This window comes from Hippichthys cyanospilos, chromosome 15, assembly GCF_059441005.1.
Source record: "Hippichthys cyanospilos isolate Australia breed blue-spotted pipefish chromosome 15, RoL_Hcya_1.0, whole genome shotgun sequence".
NCBI classification, from domain to species: domain Eukaryota; kingdom Metazoa; phylum Chordata; class Actinopteri; order Syngnathiformes; family Syngnathidae; genus Hippichthys; species Hippichthys cyanospilos.
Genome location: NC_142383.1, coordinates 9,031,708 through 9,050,392, shown reverse-complemented (window position 1 = coordinate 9,050,392; position 18,685 = coordinate 9,031,708). Strand labels below are relative to the sequence as shown.

The window sequence follows — 18,685 nt, the reverse complement described above, 5'->3', positions numbered from 1 at the left end:
GTACAGAAATATTTGATGTGAAAATGCTTGTACGCTAAGCAGTAAATCACTTCCCTAAATCCTCCAAAAATGGATGGCTTGAGATATTAGGCTGAGAATAGATGACACCAATTAACATTCAAAATATGTTGACGAAACTATTTTAATGGGAAAGTGAATAGACTGATCAGTCTGCTGGAAGCTAATTACCCGCAATGAAAATTGAGTTAATAATATGTCATGTTGAGGTCAAGAAATATTGTTCCGAAGTGTTTCTTGGTCAGTTGCGTTACAGTTTTACAGTACCTCCGCAATGTGCAAACACACACCGGGTCTGTTTTCAGCCCCACGGTGAATTTGCAGATTTCTTTATGAGCATCTTATAGTATGTTGCACCGAACTATAAGGCACAGTCTCCATTAACAGGTCAATTTGGGGAAATGTACATATGTTGTGTGCAGTGGATTGTAAAGTTTTAATATGCTGTATAATAGCCAGAAAAATATGACTTAAGCAAGGTGTGACACTGCTAGAGGTACTGAACCATGCCATACCCCTCTTTTTATGGTACATGGATATGTCTAAAAAATACCGTAAATTCTAGACTTTAAGCCGCTGTTTTTTTCCAATGTTTTAAACCCTGGAGCTTTGAATGTAGTGCTTTTTATTCAGGAAATTTTTACTGTAGTGCTCCAAGCAGTCAATACATTCATCTAGTCTTCTGACATCTAACCAATGAAATTACTGAACATGTCAAATAGGACCAATGAAACTGTACAAGTCTGCTGTTGTACTGAATATTTACCTGCTATTTGCAACAATCACATGAGGCAGGGTGACGAGCAGGGAAGAGAGAGACAACACAGAAGCACGCATAGGTGTGTTCCGTAATTTAGAGCAAAAATTAGCATCTTTAGAGAGTATACATTGGGTAGCAACCACTTCAGGGTGTACCCCACATACGAGCCATAAAGAGTTGGAATAGACTTTAGCATGCCCAGGACCTTGGTGAGGATAAGTGCTTACAATGGATGGATGGATGGATGATTTCATAAGCAGAGGGCCAAGGGCAAAAAATGTACTGTAGCAATAAGCGAATGTGCCTTTTGACAACATTTTTTTTTTTGGGGGGGGGGGGGTCTAATGGTGTTTAAGGTAAATAAATATTTTTCAAAATCCATCTGCGAAAGCTCTTTCTTTGCAAATATCCCATGTAATATGGAGACCTGCAGCTTTTAATCTGAAGTGGACTATCTTTGTACAAATTAATTTTTAATGTATTTAAGTGTTGCGGCTTTTAATCGGGTGCATTTTTTAGTCGTGAATTTACGATATATATGTTTAAAACCGTTCTTTGCCTGCATTTTTTTGTGCTGTAATTTAGACTACAATTTTGTCACCTTGGCGAGAGTTAGCGCATGACCAGTTTCTTTAAAGTACCGTAGTAGGAAGGAAAGCCATGATGAGCCCATCACTGCAGCTATCTGACTCAGAATAGGTCACTTTTCTCATGAGTCAGTATGACTGGAGATTATCAGATAAGCATGATTCATGTCCTACACTAGTAGCTATATGCTTTGAAGAGGAGGTTAAAGTATCCATTGAGCTTTTGCTGAGCAAGAACTGTGTTTTGTTCTTCCTCTAAAAAAGAAAAGAAAAGCGAAACGGCTTTTGTGCTGCTGTTTCAAATTTGTCCTGGCTTAGCCCTACACACAGAGAGGACACTCCATATCAAGAGGAATGTCTGAGTAATGAGGATAGATACTCTGCCTGTTGAGTTCGGTTCATTCAATCAGGCCCTTCTGCACTGTGCTCTTCCAATTGAAATTATAACTGTCAACCTGTCAGAGTGTTGCAGGAATGCCGTGGTCTGTATTTTGCTGAAACAAGAGCAAATGAAAACGAAAGCTTTCTCAGTTACAACGCTAAGCTTCTAGGTTATAAATGCTATCAAATATTGTTGAGTACTTTGCACTGCATTACCTTTAAGTAACAATATTTAGAAGACTGATGTGCTGAGAATAATCATTTCTGATTTCACCATTATTATCAAAGAAGGGGTAATATGACCCAAAATAGGATTTCATATGAAAATATATGTATTTTTATGACTAAAATATTTTTCCTGAGTCCTTTTCTAACGTGATGGCTCAAATTTTTCCACAGCAAAAAATCCTCAGTGCTAAATATGAATTGTGAAAGCTCTGTAGCGTTGTAATGCCACTACCAGCCAGATAATTGTGACTGTATGGAACAAGACACTGCTGTACAACAAGCTCGAAGAACACGTGAATACTTCAAGACCATAATCAAAATTGGTGTGTGTGCACATCAGGAACGTGTGAATGAATAATTAGGTGCAGGAGGGTGGCAAAGTGCATGTACAATATGTGATCTAGGCTATTAAAAAAAGAAACATGGGAAAAATCCCTATAACACTTTCTAAATGGTAGTGATGGGTCCCTCAGCACATGTATAACTAAATTAATTATTGCAATCTACATAATTAATGTAACAATGGGCTGACATGGTTGTATGCAGGGACTCCATGCATCCTGTTATATAGAATATTAAAACATACAGTAGAGCTCCCTCTGCATTTTTGTTTTACTGCAGAAGGCATGGCTATCTTGTGCAACATATTACACAAAGACATTTCATAACTGCTGAATTGATTTAAGGACCATTGTAGAGAGGCAAGTGTGTACAAGCAAATGAATATAAAGCCACATATTACAAGCCAGTATCATTGAATGTACAATGTAAAAGTGCTGAAGAGGCTCATTTCATTTTGATTTTGGATCAAGATAGTATGCAGCAACGATGGAAATGACTTAGATAAAGAGGAGTCATTGTTGTGTCAGAGGCTGCAGCAGCTTCAGTCACAAAGGATGTTCAACCAGCTCATGTTTCAGCTCACTCACACTTAAAGCGCTGCAGGCCTGGTAAGACCTTCTCTGCTAGCCTAAAATTTGTCATTGCATCAAAATTGTACTTTAACTTTTAAACTGTAATTTTCAATCCATGCATCTTTTACTGATTTTACTTCTGTCATTTCTTTTGCCCCGAGACCTTCTGGTCGTAAGACTGTTTTTATGGGTCACTATGATAATCATTTTTTTATATACTGTATATTCATCCCCAAAGGAAAATTCTATTGCACACTCTTACGACAGCTCTCAAAGAGAGTGGGTCTTACATATATTATAATAATATTGACTTCAGAGCAAAGTAAAAAATGCGGTTTTGTTATCTGTATAAGGTAAATTAGTTTATTGATTCAAGAAATCTCAGGTCACAGCATTCCTGGCTGAAGGCTTCCAAGAATCAGGACAGTAAGCAAATTTTAAAGAGTGGTCTGTTTTATTTTTCTCTTTGTCTTGCATTTTCAGATGCAATGAAGGAAACAACCAGTCAGCATCCTGGAATCCCGCAGAATCTTCTCTCTGCAACAGGCGTGGGGTTCTTCCTAAAGAGGCGCACAATGACTTGGAGTGCCCGTCTTCCCAGGACGTCCCTATTCCCCAACCAGCTTCGGCTCTTCCTCTTCACCATTCTCTCCCTCTGTTGGACAAACATCTTCCCATTGTGACCACGTCTAATGGCCGCTCCAATCTGTTGAGCCGCTTGTGTTCTCAAGGATTGGGGCAAGGCCAGGGTAGTGCTGCCCCAGGCATGACTTCAGCACAGTGTCTGGGTTTGGGGGTGGGGGACTGCGGTCCTGGACTGGGAGTGGGATGCAGTCCACTGGTACAAGAACTGTCTGAACTGGAGAGTCAAATCTCTGCAATTAAGCAACAGCTGCAGTCGGCTATCAGGAGGAAGAGAGAGCTTGAAAAGTACCAATCAGAAAACTTGCTAGCAAACCAGACTACACCCAGTCAAGCTACTGTGCACCAGTCTAACCAGCACACACAGTATACACAATCTCACCAACAGACTAACCAACACCAAAACACACTCCCAGAGTTCTGAAACTTTTCCTAATATGTCCAGTGAAAACATCCTAGATGTGATGATCCTAGAAGAGGATGCGATGCACTCCCGATGGATGTGGCCAGAGCATTTATTGGTGAGCAATGTTATAGAGTTCAGGGGAACCCCTGAATGCTGGGCTGAAATGCTCCCATCAGTCCCAAAAGAATCAGTCATGTGACTTGCGTTTGACTGGGAGTCGTGGACAATATATGGTACCAAGCACCGAGTCAGTCCTACCTTGCTTGTTGCAGTTTATGGTTAGCTGTGTAAATCATCCCCCCCTCCACCTACCTCGTTACCACCTCCAACCTCTCATTATCTTCATTTTCTTTCATCCCTTCCCTACTGCGTCACTCTCACGCATTCCCCTCTAAGCCTTGCCTCTTCAAGGGAACAGATTTGCTTTGCAGTGATGATAAGCCTGATCCCCGATATGAAAACCCATAGGTGTTTAAACCTAATGGGGCACATCACCTGATTCCTATGTCACAGCTCACTAAAAGTATCGATGACCTGAGCTTGAACCCAGCCATTAAGTATTGTTGTCCCTTTGATTTTGAAACCTTGTCTTTTCGAATAGAAGGACATTTGTCATTATTACCAATGATTTCTGAGCTTTATAAATCTTATGGTTTGACTTATGTCTCTTGTTTTCTGGTAATTGTGTAGTAAGTTAATTTGTGTAGAAGAAGGAAGTTTGCGAAGACTGCTCGGCAGAATATGATGTCAGGTCCTGAGGTAGTTTTACAATACAATGACTACGTTCACATGAAGTCAATAACCCTTTTGCAAGCCGGATGTCAGCAATATTTTGGTTTTAAAAGGCCATGTCAAGCGCAAAATCCTAAAAAAGACACATGGGACTCCTTTGGTAACCTGAAAATGTAGTGATATAAATGTGTACAGTTTAAAAAGGTAAATTTGTGTACGTATGAGCACGGTACCTTGATTGAAAGTAACGTTGGTTTATGGTTCTGCACATGCAACACAAAGCATCTTGCTCCCATTGGTGGCCTTCTGACCTTATTATTTATTATGTTATTGTTAGTATTATTGTTTTTTATTATGTTGTTTTTTGTTTCTGTGGCATAAATGGCAAGTGTGTGGTGTGAGATTTTACCAATACGTCTGGGAAAATCATACATAAATCCTTGTGACTGGCCTGCAATCTGTCTGAAGCACACAAACCGAGATTAGCTAGGGATATTCTGATTGACCCCATTGGCCATTGGAGTAAATGTTTGCTCACGCATCGTTGCTGTCTTTCTGATTGTTTCAAAAACCGTAATCATGGCCTTTACCTCAATATTGAAGACATGTAAACGTAGTCAGTGATCTACTCTGTAAGGTTTCAGGATCAGAGAAAATGTATTTTATTTGAGGACACATTTTTCTTTAACCATGAATATTGAGAACTGAAATCTCTCCCTTGTGATAAAACCTGTTTTTCTTATTTGCTGTTCAAGGTTTAACCTGTGTCATTAAAGACTGACCTTTCATTTGCACTTATCATGATAACACAATTATTTCTCCAATTTTTGGTTGAAAAACACAAACAACTATTGCACTGTAGATATTTATCTTGGTACCGCTAGACATAAACAAATGCAAGTTTGCTAATAGTGGTTTGTGAAGATGACTTTATTTCTCTCTCAGGTACAAAAAAGACAAACTGCAGCTACACATGCATTCCAATCTTTAAAAAAAGACTTTGCTATCGTTTCAAACACTACGGACAGCTGCGAAACCATTGCACCCAACTACTACCTGCCTTGAGCCATTGTTTCGTTGTTGTACTATTCCTCACTTATATTGCTTGGATAGAACAATATGGAAAAGGAGGCAGGCTCAAAGAAGCTAAGGACTGCAACACACACACACAAACAGGCTCTTTTTTCCCGTCAGTCTGTCTGCAGGGTAACTGCAGACTGTCACCACTGAAATGAATACCTGACAGAGCAGAAGGGCAAGTGCACTGGCACAGCAGCCAGCTTTCTTTGTGAAGCTGAGACAGAGAGAGAGAGGGAGGTTGCGAGAGAGAGAGAGAGCACTGCTTTGTGCTGACGTGCGTGTCACTAAAGTTGATAAAGCCATGACAGAATGATTTAACTGAAAACAAAACAAAGTGTCAGGTTTTAGCTGATCTCGTGCTCTTTCTAATCCCCTGTCTGAGAAACGTCGATTGAAGAGGTAAACATTGCATCCCGTCATGCAACGCTAGTATACCAGGAAAATAAATTTCAGCTTTGGTTGCTAAACATCACAAGTCATTATGTTTGAACTATATTATTCCGGATTGTACTCCCGCAATGTCTTGATCCTGTGTCATTAAGTCCAACTCTATTAACACTGAAACTACTTCCCTTCAGGCTGGGAATTGCTCAACACATTCCCACATGTTCCTCCTGCCAATATTTTCTGTTTCCCATTTATTTCAATCTAGCCAGCAATCTATGACCCTTGGGACCAATAGAAACGCTCCTTTATTAAGTAATGCACCATTACAATTTTAATTAGTGTTGTAAATAGACATGGAAATGAGATCTAACACTTTTCCATTATGTAATTATCATTTGCTTTGTTTCAATTTTTATGAACGGAGGGTATTTTTGGTTGCATCTGGTTTATTTATTCGCTGGGGTGCGATTTACAACATATTTCTTTCATATGCTGCACCAGGCAGCCCTTAGAAGCAAGGGATGTGCCTGTTTATAAGATACACCTCTTAATAAAAAGATCAATACAACTGCACAGTGGCATAGCGGTCATCTCAGCTCAGGCAATGCAGTTTTAATATTCCCCTCATGCTTGTGTTAGTTTTCACCATGTAATTTTTTTATGTCTTTTTTTCAAATCCCCAAAACACGCATGTCATTAGAGACTCAAATCTGTTTATTGGTGTAAATGTAAGTAGGAATAGCTGACATTTGACCACTCCAGAGCATAAGAAATATTCCATGGGATGGTTTTCAGCTCACCTGTTATACCTGTAATGAGGACCAAGTGCTATAGAAGAGAGATGGATCCCCATCTTCTTTCAGGTTTGTCGTTTTCTTGCCACTCCATGCCATTCAACAAATGTGATGCATTTTCACAAAATCAGGCTATGACTCCTAAAATAAAAATGTTGATATGTTCTAATAGCACACAAAATTATATAGATGTATAATAATTATATACAATTACATAAAATACATGGAGGTAGCATAACAATTGATGAGTTTACATCTATTTGAAAGCTGCCAAGTTGAAATTCCTAATTCTGGGGAAACACTTTAAAATTTGACATGTGCATTTTTCAATTGTATGCATCGTCAGTTATTCGCTTATTTTCACACACCTCAAATAAAATATGAATCTTTTGGCTGCTGAGAAATTAATGTCAATACCTTAAGGCGGTTGTCTTTGTAGGTATCAAAATGAACATCTCTGTCGGAAACTCGTATTTTGTATCGCAAAAACTCTACACACGCAAAAACACACACGCACATGGGAGACCACATTGTTGCTACTGACTATTTAATTTGAGAACAAACCAAGAAAATAAAATATATGCAGCATTTTAAATGAAAACAGCTCTTTTGAAACATATCATAAAATACAATTATAATCACACTGTTAAAGAGTATCATTAAAATCATGAATATTTATAAAACATCTTGACTTCTCTCTTCATGCTGGGCGTTTTCTTCCAATAGGAAATGGAGTCACAACATTGCATCACAATCCACTGGTGGGTGGGGGAGGGATACCTCGAGGAGGAAAGGTGAAGTGGTCATTAGCCTGGTTCACATTTTTTAAAAGGACTAGCCAGACTATTTAGCAAGCCATTTACTCTCCCCAAAACATGTTTCTACAGTGTACAGACTGGAATTTCATTTTGGAGTGGTCCGGCACAGAATTGCTAGCCTAGCAGAGCCTCTCTGAAAAGAAATTGCCATAAACAAAAGAATCTGGATACACATATAGTAGATAGTTGAAGGTGTCCCCTTCCCCCAAAAAATGACATCATTTGAAATATGAATTATGATTAACTACATGTCTAGGGATTATGATTCTCAAAGTGCAGTATGAATAACACTAGTGATTGGTGGGCTCTTGAAGGCTAAATGCTAAAAATATAGCCTTTTTCCCAGAATGCCAAGGGGCATTAACTGGTGCATTTGCATACCCCCCAAAAAAAGGGAAAAAAAAAAAGCAGCACGGACAGCACAATCAAACAATAAACGTTCACGCGTACTTACTTAATTTTCAAATACATTAGTAGGCCAAATGCTAATAAACAACATTTCTACCTTTTAAAAAAATGCGGTGTTTGTAGAATTTAGCCTCAAAACATGTTTGAATATATTTGCAAGTGTGTTCAAACGTATTTGCAAATAACATACGAGCATAAGTATGTACGTATGTATGTATGTATTTATTAAACCAGATAACTGTTTAAAGTTTTAAATAAAAATCCTCGTTAAATGCCTCAATTTAATGTTTCCTTTGCACTTCAACTTTGTTTTTACACATTGTGTTAAAATTTTGGATCATTTGTTGAAATTTAGGTATATTATTTGACTATGAAATGATGTCAAATTTTTGGGGACACCGTTCACATGTGAATGTGTCTGACTGATACCAAAACATATCGACGTTCACAGCAGGCAAACAGGTCCAAAAGGATCTTTATATTACAGATTAACAAAAATCTTTACAAAATTCGACCTGACAAGGTCAATCCATATACGGGCATAATAAAAAGAACGACTCTATCTCTTTTTTTTCTGTACAAATGACAAACATCACAGAATGACAACATCAACATTGCTAGTTTTCCATAGCACATTTTCAGACTGAGGAGGGCGGGACAGGACGTGGTGAACGAAGGGAAGTCACCTGACAGGATGTGATGCAACACAGAGGTGTGCAGGTGGAACACTGTCAGGCTCGGTGAAACCACAGTCGCTCATACAAAATGTGCAAAACACCATCCTCCAACTAAAAACAGAAGACCTCGGAGCAACATAAACACCCCATGCTGCAATGAGCTGTTATGAAGAAAACAATCTGTGCTTGAGTTTGTTTTGGAATGCGGATGCCCATTACAAGCATGGTGGATTTCGTCCCCCGGGAGTGAAATAGACAGATATATCAGTGTTTGATTTTTGCAAGCAATCGAAGCCACGTGTATTGCGTCCTTGTCATTGTGTCTGGAAGTGCTGCGGAGACGCAAACGTGACCCGGTGCTGCCCCCTTAGTCATGTGACCTCCGTCATTGATGCCGAGTGGTTCTGAAAATGGATGTGGTAGGAGGAAGGTAAAGGGAATTTGGGGACAAGGTAAGGAATTGGGAGGAGCGTGGAAAAAGGGGAAGGGTTGGGGTTTGGTGAATGGAAAGAGGAAAATATCATCAGGCAAGTGTCAGGACCGCTCCGGTTGAGCTTCTGTTAGTGTTTCATTCAGGAGACGAGGACAAGGTACATGCAAACACTCATGCCTGTGCTTTGTTGATGAGTCATTTGTAAAGAAAGAAATAAAAAAAAAAATAACTCACTAAAGAATGGCAAATTGCAGTGCATTTCAGTGAAATCTGCATCCAGAAATAGCCTGAAAGCCTTGAGGGACTTCTGACAATTATTGAAAACAATACATTGAGGTTGTACCTGTGCACTGAGGGTCTCCAGAGGACTCTCAACACGAGGGAATGTCATCAGGGGGAGGCCGCGATATTCTTCACTCTTCTGTTTGATTGTTGCACTGTGGACACCTTTGAAGTTGTTCACCACGCACACACCCTATAGTGTTGACATATGAGCAGTTCAACAATATTTATAGTTTAAATGGGGATGAGCATATACTAGTAGATGCATGATGCAGTGATCCACCGTGATCAATGAACCTCGTATGTACAGTATAAGTCCGCGTTCCAGCATTTAAGCGTGATTTGACACCAAAAGTAATGAGTTTGGGGAGACTATTAGAATACCTATTAGAATTTAGAACCTATTAGAAACGCTTTCTTGGCCAATCTGTAATGTTCTTAAAACAGCGCCAGTGTAGGCAGTATAGCTAATAATATGCCGTATTCCCTGTCCATGTTTTTAATTAAGACAAAATCGAAAGCAATATAGCATTTTCAATGCTGGTCTGCTGAAACTGCATAGTGCCTTGTAGCAGCTCTTATACTCATCAGTACAATCTGCAACTCATCTCCCTCATCGATGAGCAATTTTATTTAATATGTCGACTGTTCAGCAAGGAATGAAACGGGACTTCTTGTATGCAAAATGGCAAAAAAAGGGAGTTTTTTGTTTTTTTTTAATAAACAGTATGTTAATTACAAGAGCATGTGTAATTATGGTAAAAATCTGTTTATGTTTGACCTTATGTACACTTTGTTAGCGCGGCAGTGGTTGTTAAACGTGCTTCATGAATTACAGTGAGCCAAATTGAGAGAGAGGAAACTTGGTGTTGAAAGAATTGACCTTTTTGTTATTTTTATCATTTGTTGGAATTCTCAACATTTAGGGTCTCAGCAGAACCACCTCTGCCTCCTGAAAAGATATGAAAATGGATGTTTGACTATATCTGAAAAAGAAAAATACATTTTAATCCCATGTGGGTTGGCGGTGTGAATTCAAACACAGTGTGTTTCATATTAATCCTGATGGTCACTTTGAGGTTATGACGGATCGTATCTGATCCCGTGCAAGGAAACCTCATTTTAAGTAAACCATCCAAACATTGTCTTGTTTTAAAGCTTTCAAATAAACTGAGAGCCTATCTTGGTTCCAATTTTGTTTTTCCTATCATCCGGGCTCAGCTGAATTGTTTATTTGGCAGCAAAATGGAAAATCCAATTTAACATCTTCAGACGTTTTGTCGAGACTAGAAGATATAAGATGTTGTTGTCTGCATATTGACAAACCCACGTTGATTCGGGATCCTCTCGACAAACAGGCTCTGCTTTGAACCATCACGCCTCAAAGAAGTCGGCAGTCAAACAACTTGGAATTCACCCAAAAATTATGCAAGGTGCTAGTGAAGTCAAACAAAGCTCCAGGGTAAAAACATAAAAATTCCCCAATGAAGAAGGATATGAAAAAACAGTTCTGCATAAGAGGAACTCATTCACTCTGTCACTTTGTAATCTGTCCTTTCATCCATCTTTTCAATGTGATCCTTGTTCAGGGTCAGGATTGTACAGGGGTATCCCTGACTCTTGAACACATCCCTTGATTGACATGCTGAACCGAAGAGCCGTGTGGAAGGAGGAAACGATATTTCATCTGAGAATTTCTCAAGATCATCTTTCATTTTCTTGGGACTCCCGAAAAAGACAAGATTGCCCCTCGTACTGCACTATTTGATGTAGAGAACAGCATCCTTTGTATCATTATCTCAGTACGGGGCTTCACTTAGAATCTAAAGAGCTGGAACGCAATGTGTTGCCATTGAAACTCTTTTAGAGGACCTCAACCAGAGAAAGGTGCAAAGATGTAACTTTGAGATACAGGGCATTTCTTTCTATGAAGAATGCAGCGTACTGTCTCATGAATTAATCAAGTGTGGTCTTTCTAAGAGTGCAACTCTCTTTGTAAACTGGAAGGAGCAAACTGATGCATCATTGGTGTAAGTTATCTGACAAGAAAAACATGAGTGTATTCCATATTCTTGATTTACTCATACTTTCAATTGGCACAGTACTGGCCACTGATGGTATTTCGCATGGATGTAAGAACAGATAATAAAGCCAGTTAAGAAATAACTACAGTCAAGAAGGCTTTTTTTCTTTTTCTTGCATGATAGTGTTTTATATTTTCTTTGTTGTGTTTGTTTGACTTTGACTTCAGATGGCTGGCAGCCAGTATAGGTTGTACGCAACCTCTTGCCCAATGTCATTTGGGACTGTCTTGAGCTTATAGGTGACCCTAATTAGGACAACCGCAAAAGAAAATTGATGTTGGGCTTTGATGGAATCTAAGATTTATATAGCATCAAGGGGGGGGGGGGGGGGTGCTGGTTTTCACACAGACACACTTAATGAACTCTCACTAAGGCAATAGACATATTTTTTTTCTTTTTTATATCTAAGGGAAGGATGACTCCATTCACAAGTCTGCCGTGAGAGCACAAATAGCACAAGAATTAAACCTGTATTCCCTTTAGGAGGCAGTCCATCAACCTTCATTTTTCATCAGATGAAAAGACAAGTGATGAGCTACATCAGAGCTATTGGTCCCACGTGGAGGCGGAACTCGGCTCCCCTCCATTCAAGGTTAGCAGTTAATAAGCTGGAAATAAGCGTGCTGAAATGACGATTGACTTTTTTTGCCTGGAGATCACTGAGTCAATAAATGTCACTTTTTAAAGGGCGATCAATCTCATCTTCAAGCTTTACAATCTCATGTTCTTTACCTTGTCTTTTCCCGTCCCAAAGAAAATTGTCCCAAGTTTGCATTTTGATCCTGTGGTTACATGGGTTTATTCCAGTACTCTCCACATTTCAAAAACATGCTTGGTAATGCAAGGCAAGGCAGTATATGTAAGGAAGAAAATTAAATCTGATTTTACCTTGACTATTGTTGACGTTCTGAAAATCAGTCGCAAAGTCTATCTCTCCCTGATCTACAGTACAGAGTTGTGCAGATGGTTTTATAAGTAATTACAAACACCAAACCCTAACCCTGAAAGTTTAAAGATGTTCACTGTTTTGACGAAAGACCTGGAATTGGAAAAGTAATCACCGATCCCCTTTCTTTCTTCCTTAAGCAATGAGTTGGACATCAACAGCAAAAAAATTCTTTGTGATTAACTACAAATGCAAACTTGTATTGACAGCCGCCCTGCAAGCTCCCCATGAGGCAAATCAGCCTGATAGTTTTTGAAGGAACTTGCTGACAGACGGACAAACAAACAGACGGGTGCAGGTTGAAACCTTGGCAGAGGGTGCAATCCAATCCCCTGATTAAAATGATGCTCTGTGCCAGTAGGGCTCCCGTACGCTGTCGTTAGTCTTCCCCCTCTTCTTCTCTTCCCCTCTTTCATGACATTTGAGGACCCAACACTAATTACGCCTGGTGAATCCCCTGAGACTATGGAGTAAATTGTTGTTGATTTGGGGAGGATTCCTTACAACCACTTTCTGTGTCAGCAGGTACACCACCTCGACGTGAAGCAATGACTGCGATCTTCCTTGCATTCAAAACATAGACTGTACAAATAAAGTATACAACTTAGTACAAAAGAGCATCATTCCATTAGTCATTTGGGAGTGTACCTAAAATGATAGTTATAAAAGAAACACAAAAATAAACATATACTGATGAGAATTTCTTCACAATTCTCAATTTCAAGTTGTCCTCACCAGAAAAAGTGCAACTGCTGATCCCAGTATAAATCCAGCAACCACGTCTGAACAATGGTTTCGGTACTCTGAGACCCGGTTGAGTCCGGTGAGGAAGGCTGAACAGAGTGTGCCCAGGCATAGTACAGGCTTGGCCAAGCGGCTGGACTTGGTCTTGATGGTACTGGTGATGTACATCTGGAAAAGTAAAATAGTGTTGTTTGGACTGCAATTGTGCATTATTTCTCATATCAATTCAACAGAAAACCACTGTGAAGGGTGTTCAAGTCTTGACCAAATTGGTAACCCAGTTTGTTCAATATGAGGAAATTTTGCAGGATGAATGACTAACTGGCATCCTTTGCGTCATACAATAGACACACAATCGAAATGTAGCAGAGTTTGCTTGGAATCATATCAAGATCACCAGTTTGTCAGACCAGATTTATTAATATCTTTACATGATGTTAAAGCAACCCCACTACAGAGGAAAACAAACGAGAATGCAAATTTTAAGGTATTCATGAGTATTTGGGACATTTTCAGATACAAATCCTTAAATCCTTACATGTAAAGATTTCATTTTCTTTAATGTAAACCAAAAATTGAAAAAGAGGTCAAATCATACTGTTCTGGGGTTATACAGTATTTAAAGCCCAGTTCACAACAGGTTCAGTCAAAGAGATGGAAGAGATTGCTTCAAGCCTCTCTAAACTCTGAGGTCGCCTTCTTGAATGAGCACGTGATCCCAAACGTGTGTTCACCGCAACTCCCATTGCTTGCGAGGTGCCATCAACATTGAGGCAAAGGAACTTCGAGTGCAGAGAATAGCCCCATCTGCTCCCGGCAGCCATCCAAACTCTGAGTCAATGGCGTATTACCGAAAGCAGATTTCAATAGACTGCACATCTAGGAATTGGTATATTCCAACAAATTGTTTTCCATGTGGACAGACTTTCTTTTTTTTAATCTCCATAGCCACATAAGGTTTTACCCTGGAGCCAGCAAGATTTATGTTTTGTTTTGTTTTTTTGTTTTGCAAAGTGGCCTTTGCACCAGGCCTTTATGAAGTGTTGACCAAGCCAAGGAAACCTGATTGTTAGATGTAATACTGTGTGGTGTGTTATTTCCACAAATCGGCAGCCTAATTCACATTTCCAGATGTGACCAAGGCCATGTTTTGCAGTGATACTTTTTCAACAATGCTTTAAGAATGTATTGCTGTACCCACAACAACAAACCCCTCTGTGGATTATTGCTTGTTTTATAAAACACACACAAATTCTTCAGTTCCCCTTTCACTTTGGTGCGACTGAAAAACATTTTGGTAAGTGAGACTACAAATACATGTTTTTCCAAAAAGCCCTGCTCCTATAACAGATTTCTGAGGGAAAAACCGGGACCCTTAATAGATGTTCCCTTTTAAAATAATACTTAAATAAGGGACACACAGAACTGTTTTTAGGAACTTCTCATTCCTATGAGTTCTAAACTGCAATAAATTAAAACTGTGATAAACATGTGGAACGAATACCGTATTTTTTGGCCCATATACGGCACACCGAATTATAAAGTGGAAGGCTCCATGTATAGATCCATTTTTGGAAATTTCCATACATAGGGAGCACTGGATTATAAAGCATACAAATTATAAGGCGCAAAACTGCAAATTAAACAAAACAAACCTTGACATCAAATGAATCCAACTTTATTTCTTTTTAATTCCAGACTTAAGCCTATCAAGATTTAATTTTACTATGCAATCATGTGTAGGTGGAATGACCATATTTTTCAAAGCATAAGGTAAAAGTATAAAGGAAGAAATATGAATTAAAGATGACCAACTGAGAAGCTGACATGCTGTGCATACATTCCTAAGGTGATTTTTGAGAACATGAAAGGATTTAAGTGCACTTAATGTACAGTACAAATGTCTACCAAAACTGGAGAACAATACACAGCATCATTATACTTTAAGATAGATAGATAGATAGATAGATAGATAGATAGATAGATAGATAGATAGATAGATAGATAGATAGATAGATAGATAGATAGATAGATAGATAGATAGATAGATAGATAGATAGATAGATAGATAGATAGATAGATAGATAGATAGATAGATAGATAGATGCATATGGTACATTACTAAATGTCTCACCGTCAGATAAACAGCAGAGTAAACGCTCAGGGAGGCGTCTTTGGACGGAAAAGAGCGGCGTGCGTTGCCAACAATGATGGGGTTTCCAGTGCAGATGTTGGTGTTAGTGATAAACTGGTGGTTCAATCGACACTCTGACCCGGTGTAGTTAGGTTTGCACACCGTCAGAAAGTAGGGCGACAGGCCACCCGTGACCACCTGACCGGCATTGACGAAGATGTCTGTGGCAAACAGGCCAAATGCAAACACACCTACAGACACACAAAGAATAACAATGTGAAAATTTGGATGATAGAACCCAGCAAAGAGCAGAAAAGCATTGCTCAGCAATATGTAATGATAGCGCTGACATTTAGTGTGAAATTGGGCTATGTGTTCTGTGCCCTTGCCAAAATCATCATTTACACTGCAGAAAACGCCACTATTTCAACACCTTTATTTAATTAAAGTAATAACCTGGATGATATACACTCAAATGAATGTAGTATACGCCACTGGCTGTGGTACAGTGATGTAGCAGAAAGTCTGTGGCACGCTGATGAAAGCTGTTTTCATTTGCTGTTATTACGAGTGTGTAAATAAATGCTTATTAGTTTACTGCTAATGAAAACTAAACAACTGTGTCATCTTCTCAATAAAGCCCTCAACTGGCAAGTGAGTGGATATAATTATGGCATCTGTAGCTACAGTATGTAGAGCATGGAATGCTGACATTTATCAAAAGGGTAGAAAACCCAACTGTATTTTAATATTCGGCATGATGGTGGTCCTAAGAGATCTGTGTGATTTCTTTAGGTGGAATTGAGATAAACTAGGCGAAACTATTGAGTTGATAGCAATAAAAAGACACACTAAAAAGAAGGAAATTAGCATGTTTAAATGGCTAGTATTTATTGTTGAAGTTGAGTTGGCTCATTAAGATTCATTGTTGACTCCTGTTTTTGGTGGGTGTGTTTATTATATTCAGGTATCCATTTGCACTTTGGGTTTGTTGCATTCTATTGTTGTTATTTAAGTTAATTAAAATTGATCTAATAAGATTAGTTTTGTTTACTTTGGTCTGAATAGATGTGGTCTCTTTTTGCTTGTTAAGCTTAATTTTTTTTTTCAACCTGCTTTTGTCAGCTCAGTCACTTGTCAAGCAATCAGCTTCCAGCAGCCAGCTGTGTCTTGCCCAGGTGTAATTCGTTGTCTCATCTATTAGTTTGCATTTAGCTCCCTGGATCCATTAAGTCTTTGTGGGTTCTTTGCCACTGTTGCTGTCAGTTGTTATGTAACTGTGTTTGTTTATTTCCATTAGTGCTGAGCGCTTTTGTTTCCTTCCTTTCTTTTGGCATTTTGAATTTGGATTTGATAGACTTTTCAATTTGGATTTTTATTTGTATCTACGCCTTGTTTTTCTTTTTCATATTGGAAAAATAATGAGATTATCTATGCCGCCTAGCTATTTGCTTGTTTTTGTAATTGTGCTTTGAATATTTACAGTACAAAAAAGTCATTGATAACACACCAGTGAAAGTTATGCCTGTCAAAAAATTGATGGCAGAAACACTAAACTATCAGTACTGTACTTGACAATAAATCTAGCACTCATAAATGTGAGCCATTTTTTATTTACATCGCCATTTTCAGTCAAGGGAATCTTCCCGGCGCCTGCATTGATTTGACTGCAAAATATGACTCTGATTATCTGGCTTGCTTAGCCATGAAATGACTGGGCTTTGTATTCTCAACTGCGGCGGGGCGGTTATGACGATGCAGCACGATGGGTGCAGAGGTTTGATCGTGTGTGAGGAACTACTGAACAAGTTGAAGGCCTGAAAGCATCAATCTGTCTGATTTGGGGTTTTTGCATGGGATAATATATATAAAGATAGATTTTGAAGATAGAATTTGGGAAAAACATTAAAGACAAACATTCAGGTTTTCCATCTAAGATGCCATATTTGCAAAATATGAAGGCAGTTTGGTTTAAAGTTGTTGCTTGTTGGATTTATAATATAAAACCTCCAGCCTATAAAGCTCAAAATGTCAGTTGTTTTTAAATTTGAGTAAAAAATACATTTTTTTTTTTTTTACAGTTGCTCTCACTTGACCTCTTTGAGCCAAGAAAAAGACCCCACTAAAAGTGTGCTGCAATTTAATTGGAAAAAGCCAAGTGGACTTAAGTGAACAATTTCCAAAGAAGGCTTGTAAAAGGCAGTCATTAAACATATTTATTTAGTATCCTGCTGGCATCTATTGCATCCATCACTGCATCGACTGGCTTTGTGCCATCATGGAGAAATGACCCATCTCGTCATGTATCATATCACACAAAGGTCATGGAGACGTTACTTGCTTGATCATCCTGCTTAGTGAAATATTGCTTAACTAATGTCGGCAACAAAACATTTTTTAGAGGAGTTTGAAAATAACATTTGTTAATCACATTCTGCTGAAGCCTTTTTGACAAATGTTTTTCAGGGTGTTTAATATCACATAGGCTTTATAAATAGTTTACTAAAGACATATGTGTAACAAACAAGCTATGAATAAGAAAATCAGACCTATGGCATTTATAAATTATGACAATTTCATCAACATGAAAAATTCAGTTTGCCTCATAATAAATCTGTAAATAGTCCCACAAAGACTGCAGTTGAACTACTTCATAAATATGTAAATAGTGCCACAAAGACATCAGTAGACCTACAAATAGTTTTCATTACTGTCAACTGTTAGTAAATTGTAACTACATGTGATGGATATGTTGAACAAGTCAAGTTGCTTCAATTCTAGCATGTTTAACAAGAATTCTCATTTTGTTCATGAGAGGATTTTATGATTTTCAACAACTGGATGTACGATACAAACGGCATCCTTACCTATGAAGCGTATGACACGGCGGATAAGAGGGTTAAGGTAACAACAGTCGCCAGTTACGATGGTCTTCTCCTGTGCCAAGAGAGATTCCCTTGTTGATTTCATGGCGTACATGGACACCTCGCCGACGAAAATCTAGAAATAAAAGGAATGTGCTGTAATAAGGACGAGAGGTAACATTGAGCTTGTGGGTGCTCTTGTGTACACAAGCGCGGTTTCTTAATGCAGTCTTTGCTCGGCTCTATTACAGTGGTGACATTTCATTACCTCTGATGGAAAAACTGCTGCTGGACACACTAAATGAAATTCCTATGGTGAGGCACGCTGTGGTGTGTGTTTGTGTTCATAACAGACTTTCTTCTGAC

General features: G+C 38.7%; 2 protein-coding genes across 4 annotated transcripts in view; one reads left to right on the top strand and one right to left on the bottom strand.

The window, feature by feature from the left end:
• The window catches only part of grin3a (glutamate receptor, ionotropic, N-methyl-D-aspartate 3A), a 37,698-nt gene extending 32,236 nt beyond the window's left edge, over positions 1 to 5,462 (top strand). Inside the window, exon 10 of the mRNA XM_088435900.1 lies at positions 3,372 to 5,462. Within this exon, the coding sequence (XP_088292026.1) occupies positions 3,372 to 3,954 (583 nt within the window). The 3' untranslated portion in view covers positions 3,955 to 5,462. The remainder of the gene's footprint in view (positions 1 to 3,371) is intronic.
• Positions 5,463 to 7,459: 1,997 nt separating this feature from the next.
• The window catches only part of plppr1 (phospholipid phosphatase related 1), a 39,926-nt gene continuing 28,700 nt past the window's right edge, over positions 7,460 to 18,685 (bottom strand). For 2 of the 3 annotated variants that reach the window (XM_088435286.1, XM_088435284.1), the window contains 5 exons: positions 18,323 to 18,455; positions 15,456 to 15,706; positions 13,313 to 13,489; positions 9,609 to 9,740; positions 7,460 to 7,709 (listed from right to left, as the gene is read on the bottom strand). In XM_088435286.1, coding sequence (XP_088291412.1) covers positions 7,665 to 7,709; positions 9,609 to 9,740; positions 13,313 to 13,489; positions 15,456 to 15,706; positions 18,323 to 18,455 — 738 coding nt within the window. In that variant the 3' untranslated portion in view covers positions 7,460 to 7,664. Of the gene's footprint in view, positions 9,237 to 9,608; positions 9,741 to 13,312; positions 13,490 to 15,455; positions 15,707 to 18,322; positions 18,456 to 18,685 lie in introns of all 3 variants that reach the window. The other variant, XM_088435285.1, reaches the window with a different exon arrangement.